This window comes from Trachymyrmex septentrionalis, unplaced genomic scaffold, assembly GCF_001594115.1.
Source record: "Trachymyrmex septentrionalis isolate Tsep2-gDNA-1 unplaced genomic scaffold, Tsep1.0 scaffold86, whole genome shotgun sequence".
Lineage (NCBI taxonomy): Eukaryota > Metazoa > Arthropoda > Insecta > Hymenoptera > Formicidae > Trachymyrmex > Trachymyrmex septentrionalis.
In genome coordinates, this window is record NW_017306049.1 from 553,715 (window position 1) to 562,207 (window position 8,493).

Here is an 8,493-nt window from a genome sequence, read left to right on the forward strand (position 1 = left end):
ATATATATATATTACCTATGAGTAGCCATATATACCACTCCTATGAGATGTACGGCAAAAACGGAAGTATTAAAAAAATTTTTTTTAATAGAAAAAAATAAGTATTTCGAATTTCTAATATTTTTTTCCATTATAGTAGACATTACAAAAGTTTTTACTGGTATAGTTCATTTTACCTTAACATAATAAGTAATACTTGTTAAATTAAGTTTTTGTAAATACCGGAGCTAATTATTTCCTAATTGCATATCAATTCGATATTTTTCATTCATTTTCTTTTATTTTAACGCTGTAATATCTTATACAGGATGCGTCAGCAAAATCCGGACAAAGTTTAATTTCGATTTCTCGTTATATTTAATTTTAGTAATATGTGTTTGCAGGTTAGCATGTGTAAGACCCGATTTTTCATTATCTAGTTAATTTGTGATTAAACTTAACTTGATCCAATGGACTTCATCCATGACATCATCACAGATGAAGTAACATTGGATAAAACATCAGGTTAAGCTCAATCACAAGTTAATCAGATAATCAAAAACCAAGCCTAAGACTCAGTTTCAACTCACGGTTAACGCTTAATTGAGGTTCAACTTATTTCTCACCTTTTTCCAATTCTAGCATTATAAATAGATGAATAAGTTAAACCTCAATTAAGAGTTAATCATGAATTGTGAAACTCGGCCTAAACATGCATAATCTCGAAATGACCGCGAGATCGAGTGCGGAATATAATCAAAGAGCAGTACATATTGAAAGTCTTCGTTGGAAGATCGCCGACTTAAGTTCTTTGGATACACGAGATTGACTGTGTATAGCATCGCAAATAAAAATATGCGATCTCGAAAAAGTCCGAGGAGGATTCTGTTAATCCGACGAGAAAAATTTATTCGAAGGAGAAGACAGCGGAAAGATTCCGGCAATTATTCAAAAAGTATAAGAGCTTATTTCGGAAAATCCAGAAACGTTGCTTACGAAATTGGCGATCTTGAAAGTGAGTGAAGCCACCATGCGTCGGATCGCTTAAGAGAACTTGAGATACACATCCTATGTGTATCTCGATCAAAGTACAATACGAGTAGATGCTCTCTAAGGCTGCCAAGATCAATGTGTACATGTTTTGTTCCAAGAAATTCTGGCTTCTCAATAATCCAGATTTAAACCCTCTAAACTATTACGTATGGAGCGTTATTGAGAATTACTAAAGATGATCCCACACGGTCAATGATATTGATTAGTAATATTGAACCAATAATACTGACAGTACGTGCATCAGTATTTTTACAATCTTAAACGATAAGTATTATTGGCAATATATTTCATTTTAGTTTCACATACCTAATTTATTGTATTGTGACATACCTGTGACATGGATCCCAATAAAGCGATACTGAAACTCGGGAATCAAAATCCAAATTATCAGTATTCTACGTCAATTCATTAATAACCATACATAATCAGTAATATTTGTCAGTATTTGTTAATACTGATAATATTATTGTGTAGAGTCTCCTTAATTAGGCACCTCAATATTGTATCCCTCCAGGTCGTTATTAAGGCAGTATTCGCAGATTTGGACCGAGAGCAGTTAAAGAGAAGTATGTGCTCATGCTTCAGACAGAGAGTCAAAGCAGTAATTGAAGTGAAAGGGAGTTACATTGAATAACAAGACTCAGGAAGAATCCCTTAAATGACATAAAAGCTTTTTTGTAAATTTAAGTTTTTGACTAATAAACAATTGTTATAATAAACTATTTGTTTCGTCCAAATTTTGCTGACACACCCTGTATATTGTCACAAAATGACAACTTTTTTCTCTACAGTTATCATCTCTACTGACAATCAAATTTAAACAATAACATTAAAATCATAGTTTTAAATAAAAATCCAGCATATTGAATTTTAACACACACACGCGCGCGCGTGTATATATGTATAATATATCTAATAAACTATTATATAATAATAAATCATAAAGTTAGTACTATATTATCAATTTCTTACTCTTAGGCCCATTGATTGCATCAATGTTACTTTACTTTTGAGCGAGACTTAAAATCCTCTTCCTCTCTGTCTCTCTATCGACTTTGAAATAAAAAAAAGAGAGAATGTTAAACTTCGCTTAAAGTCAAACCAACATTGGTGCAATCGAGCCTAAGAGTAAGAAATTGATAATATAACACTAATTTTATTAATCATCTTAAATTTTAATAAGTCACGCAAACTTTCGTAAGACCAGCCATCTTTAATAGTATCTCGTGGGTACTAAAAGTAATATTTTAAGATGTAAATATTGCTCTATGATTGGCTATGACACTTAAGACTATATTTAAAACAACCTTAAATATAATTTAATAATAATATTGTTATTTCTCTCTTATGCTGTTTTATGAGTTTGTGCAATATTTTTTTGTTTATATATGTGAAAATAAAATATTTTATTAACGTTTGAACATTTAATAAACTAATTAAATTCACCGTGATATTCCATGATCTTTATCATATTATTATACATTAAAAGTTATGTTAAAAGTATTGGAAACATATTTATCATTGTCTACTTTATTATATACACACATCCGTTTTAAATTATGAGGGCGGGAAAATTAGAGGAAAGCTAATGCGACGCTAAATTCATCTAGATTATTCGACATATTGATGTCTTTATCCCATTTCATCCCTGCTTCGTTTGTCGAGCAGGGTTTCGCCAGGAAACTCGTCAAAGAAGAACGTAAACCAGGCCTCAGAGCGACAAAGTAACTCAGGCAGCCGGCAGCAGTGGATAGTGGCCGTGGAGGATAGCATGCGTCATGGGAACGCGGTTACCACACAGACCACTCTCGTGAGTATCTTTTCGCTTTCTCTATTTTTCCGTTTTCCCTCTTTAATGGTTACCGATAACTCGATTTGCTTAGTTGAATCGAAACTACAAGTTGAATCGAAATATGTAGGTCTGTAAACCAGATTGGCGCTTGGGAGATCATAATCTTGCGACTTTCTCGTCGATGTTTGTCGTAACGATATCGGTTTATGAGTTGAAATCGAAACTGTCGCGTTTAATAAACCCGATTCAAGCGAGGCATCGATCTACGAGCTATTAAAGACTTCCGGATGATTTCGTTAAAAATTGAAACATTTTCTGTACTTGTACTTTTCAAGAAGATAGACAATAATAAACGGTTTATTAAGATCGTATAACATCACGAGTGAACATCACGAGTTAAACTGACTAGCAATTTAACAATTTGATGCTTTTTCGCATTTTAAATGATCTTAATATTGCTGAGTGACTATTAAAATCTGTAAATATATAATTAATTCTTATTGCGAAAAATATTACCTCGGTCGAGAGTTGAACCCGTGAGATCTCTTGCATTCCGTGCGTCCTAAGTCTTTAGACTACCAAGGTCTTAGTAAAAAACTGTTCTGTCAAAACAATATTTATTTTCATCTTGTACTTATTTATTTTCATCTTATAGATCAATTTTAAAGATTCTTTTTTGCAAGAAATCATTTTTTTAAACATGAGTGAGAAATATCATAATGCCGCGTTTTTGTTCCATCCTATATCGTTTTTCTAAATATGAGAAATTAATTATGTTGTTCCTATTTTTCGAAGGTGCTATATGTATTAAGTCTATTATATATATATGGACATCCATAACAGATGTTTCATGGATGTCCATGATAAAAAAATAAATTTATAAAAGGATATCTGTTACGATATGTTATAATAGGGATCCCTATTAGAAATCTATCTAACTTCTCCATCATATGGAGATAGATGTCGGATAGACATAGAACTGTGAAGGTTAGACGTCTAATGGATGTATTTCACTTGGGTTTTCTTTTTGTATTACTTTACATTTTATTAGTTATTTATTATTTAAAAGATAACAATGACTAAAAATTCTTATATTAAAAGATATGAAAAATCACATGATCTCCTTTTTTAAGTTGGAGAATTTTCTTAATTTTCAATATATTTAACTTAAACGGAATCTTCTAATTTGAAAAACTTGATTACGATAATAATTAATATTAGATACAATATAAAATGTTAGAACATAAGAAAAATAAACAAATAAAAATTTTTGTACTCCTAATTATTCGTAACCAAATTTTCTAATATAATTTTCGAGACATCCTATTATAACTTGATAAATTTTGATAGCCGAAAACCCGTCATCAACGGCCGTATGGTTGGGAGAATGGTACCGTAGAGTCGTTGCGGTTGACTCAACTGCCCAGTCCGCCCAGTAAATTCGCCAGTCTGCCGTACGATGTTAAGGTGTCCTTCAACTGGATCCCACCGCGAACGAACCCGAGCGCGGTGGAAAAGCACCGGGAAGTACGTCGTCGTTCCTCAGAGGAGTGTCTGGAGGACGAAGGTGGCAGTCATCAGCGACAGAGCAGTCCCGATCGCGTCAGCTACTATTTGAGGAAACATCATCGCCAGCAGAACGAGATCATGAAGTCGAGCAGCGTGGAGGACCGTCTGCTGATGAACAGGTCGGACAAGGAGTCGATGCGGCGCACTCGCAACGATTCGGATTCGAGCGAAGGCCGGTTTTCGAGAAACTCTGAGTCCGAGAGTCGGTCCTCGATACCACGATCCAGCTCCGTCAGCGTCGAACGGTTCTCTATGCGCGCCAACTGCGACTCGTCAGACTTTTCACGCGCCAACTCCACGTCGAATGAGCGCTTCCACTCGGACTTCTCGATCGCGGTGGCAAGCGCAAGTTCGAACGATCATGTATCCGTGCCGACCTCCGAACCGTTTTCCATACGCAATCTCGATTTTGTTTCGTTTGCGTTGCCACACGTGGACTCGAGCGAACGTTTCTCTGCGCCTACATCCGACCGTTGTTCCGAGGAGCGCTATTCCGACCTGTTCTCCACACGTAATTCCGATTTCTCCGCACGAAATTCGGCCGATTTTAGAACGCAATCGGAAGAGGAGCGCTTTTCCGATGACTCCTTGGAGGAATTACTGCCACCACCGCCACCTATTAGCAAGAGACACTCTATTGCGTGGGAGGTTTCTTTGGAAGACGATCCTTTGTACGCGCCCGGCAGCACCAAGGTTGTCGGTAGAAGACGACGAAAGAGCAGCGATGTATCAAGTAAGTATCTTTTGATTTATTTTCCAGAAAAGAATAACAGAATAACAAATTTTTCGTAGCAATGAAAGGATTTATTTATCACATTCGTTAATTCTTTGCTTTATGACTTAATTTGTGATCGTTCCTTGGTTAGTGCTTGCTATATTCTTGCGTTGCGAAATTCGCAATGCATTCTTTGAAATTTTATTTGTATTATTATCAAAATTTTCATTAATTTATTATGAATTATCTATAGATCGATTATGATTCTATTGTATTAAAATTCTGTTTCTATTGTTTTACAGTTTATTATAATTAATTAAATCATATTTTCGTGGCATTATATACTTATTTTTTATTATTATAATAAAGAGTTTTTTATTTTAAACAATAAATATTATAATTCGACTCAAAACGATTAATATCAATTCAATAAATAAAAAGGGACTATGAGCCAAAAAGCAAATTATTATTGCTAATATTTTAATGAAAAACATTTTATAAACAAATATTTCGACCTTCTAGGAGATCCTTTTCAATATTAAAATACATAATAAATCATATAACTAGAGTTACTTTGAATTAAGGCTTCTTTGAGATGAATTGATCAATGAATTGACATGAAGAATGACACGTTAACAAAACGAGTTATAATTTTCATTACCTTTGACGAAACTCATTGTATCAGGAAACACAATGATTTCGCGAATGTAAATTTCTGACATTGAAAAGGATCCAAACTAAAATCGAAACGCTTGAAGTTTGTATGAAAGATTAAATAAAGGAAATACTTCACATCGAGATCTAATGCATGGCTTACAAAGGCATTAATTCATTTATCGATCCATATATAATGAAGTCTATTTTAAACTAAACGGTGAAAGTACATATTTTTATTATAACTAGATACTTATTAACAATAAATTAACGATGATTACAATAATTCGCTCAAAGAATATTCATTTAAGAAGCTTTTATTACTACATATTAGATACATACAATTGTGTCCTCCAACTTCCTGTCCATACAATGTAACTTTTTTATTGTCAAATTGAGGCATTTGATTTGAATGATGTCAAAATCACAAAGTGATGTTTTTTAGAACTAGTAAAAGAATTCTTTTTTATTTATAAAAACATATTATAGTCCAGTTAAATGCAACTTTTGAAGGCCTTGTAGGAGGTCCCGAGAAAATTCCAACTGGATCTTATTCTGAGTGAACGGACCTACAATTGGAAGGGGGGGGGGAGAGGGGAAGATCCATTTGAATGCGTAGAATTTACCTCTGCTAAAATTTACCTTGAATTCAAAATTTAATCATTTTTTTATATTAATCGAGCTATATTTTTTAACGCGTATATCGTAGAGCTAAATAAATTATGGCATCGTATTCAGCGATCAAAAAACATACATTACCATATTTAAAATCCGGATTAAGCATTTTCACATCAATTCGAACATACATATATTAAAGAAAATCGAAAATTTGATGTAAAAATTGTTCATTAGCTACCTCTAAATTTTAATATTTTTTGATATAAATTTAAGGTATTCTTTTGGCATGAAATGGAAGCTTTTGAATTGAGAGAATTAAAAAGAAAATTTTGTTTTCCTTGACAGTCTAATATATACATATATACATACATATATGTAGTGTTACATCTATATCATTAAACATTGTGAGAAGTATAGAAATTGACATCAAATTTAGGAGACCGGTAAAGTATCTTAAGATAGATTTTTTTGCAACTTTAATTTATAATTTTTCGAAATTGTGATATAACGGACTATTTTGAATAATTGTACTTCATATAAAAGGAATTACAAAAGAACAGAGGGAGATAATACTTTTTAGCGTTTATAAAAAGTAATTTTGTTGAACTGTTTAACCTTCTAGAGATGGCATTATCTTGTCATAAAAAAAATAATTTTTCTATTTATATCGGATGCAATTATCTCCCAAATTATTCGTTATTACAAAAATGTTTCAAGTTGAACTTACTTTGTTTCGAGGAAGACATTTTTTGATAGTCATAGATTCTCTCTAGACGGACGTTCAAGACGGGCCTCAAGCAAGAGATTTTGAGATAATCTTTATTTTTTTTTAATTATATGTTTCCGTTTAACTAAAACCTATAGCCTATTTCACGAATTCACTGACCTATGATATGTTGATCTTTCAAGGTCAATTCAAGGTCATTTGCGACTGTTTAAATTTTCTTGTCGTTTATCATTTTTGTTTATGTTTACAAACAGAGAGTATCTGCTGCTAGCGTGTTACATTCGCTTCGGAAATATTGTGACTAGCATTACGCGTTCTTTGTTTCGATAATAATTCAATTTACAATGGTTCAATATACGCCTAACAAAATTATAAAATTATCGAAATTCTGATTTTTGGAGAATGTCAATATAATTACATGGAAGCTGCACGGTTGTATCGTGAGACTTTTCCGTATCGCATTATCGAGTGATATAGTACTTCAAAACCATAAACTTTATGCTCGGCAAGGTTATATTGACATCAGCGTAAGCAGCCCTCACAAAATTCCACGATTGTAACACTCGGAGCAGTGACTGTACTCTTAACTCTCATATCAGTACTTGGCACATAGAAAAATAATACGAGCTATGATCTAGTGCATCCAGAATAAACTTTCACTCTTTTTATATTTCTTTATATCAAGCATTATCTGATGCTGAATATGCTGTCAGATTGCGGCTTTGTGAATGGTCTCAATGGAAAAAACGTTACATGACCCTTTCTTTTTTTCTTATGTACTCTTCGGCCACTCTGAAGCCACTTTAAAAAATGGTGGAAAATTAAATTGATACGATTCTTCATTATTGATTCAATGAGAATTATTGGCATCGGTCAATTGATTGTCAATATCAGTTGTTAAATGTTTGGTGTGGATATATAGTAGACGAACACATATGTAAAATATCTACTTTTTTTATGATACACTAACAGTAACAGAATCTACAATAATTTTCTGATCAATGAACTGCAAGTCCTTTTGAAAAAAAAAACATACTTGCTACTAGAATACGGATGTGGTTTCAACATAATGGTGCTCTCTCCCATAATGACCACGAGTTCGAGAAATATTGAACAACATGTTTCTTAAGTAGGATTCCCTTCCCATTAAGGTCCTCAGATTTAATATCTTTAAATTTGTTATGCTTTATAAAAGAAGTTTATCAGAGAGAACCACTTCTGAAAATATAAAGGATCAGATTAGAGATTTGCCTGCCGACAAATTAGGAAGGCAACTTTCGAGAGCATGGAATTATCATTTATGGATAGAATAAATCAGTGTATTAATGTTCAAGATCGTCCTTTCGAATACAGAAGAACGATTTTTAGCGATAGGAAAACTTAAAC

At 33.0% G+C, this 8,493-nt stretch overlaps 1 protein-coding gene across 4 annotated transcripts in view; it reads left to right on the forward strand.

Annotated features, from left to right (window-relative positions):
- Window positions 1–8,493, forward strand: part of LOC108755222 — a 163,704-nt gene that overhangs the window by 104,762 nt on the left and 50,449 nt on the right. For all 4 annotated transcript variants that reach the window (XM_018498117.1, XM_018498116.1, XM_018498119.1 and 1 more), the window contains 2 exons: window positions 2,701–2,842; window positions 4,175–5,126. In XM_018498117.1, the coding sequence (XP_018353619.1) occupies window positions 2,701–2,842; window positions 4,175–5,126 (1,094 nt within the window). The remainder of the gene's footprint in view (window positions 1–2,700; window positions 2,843–4,174; window positions 5,127–8,493) is intronic.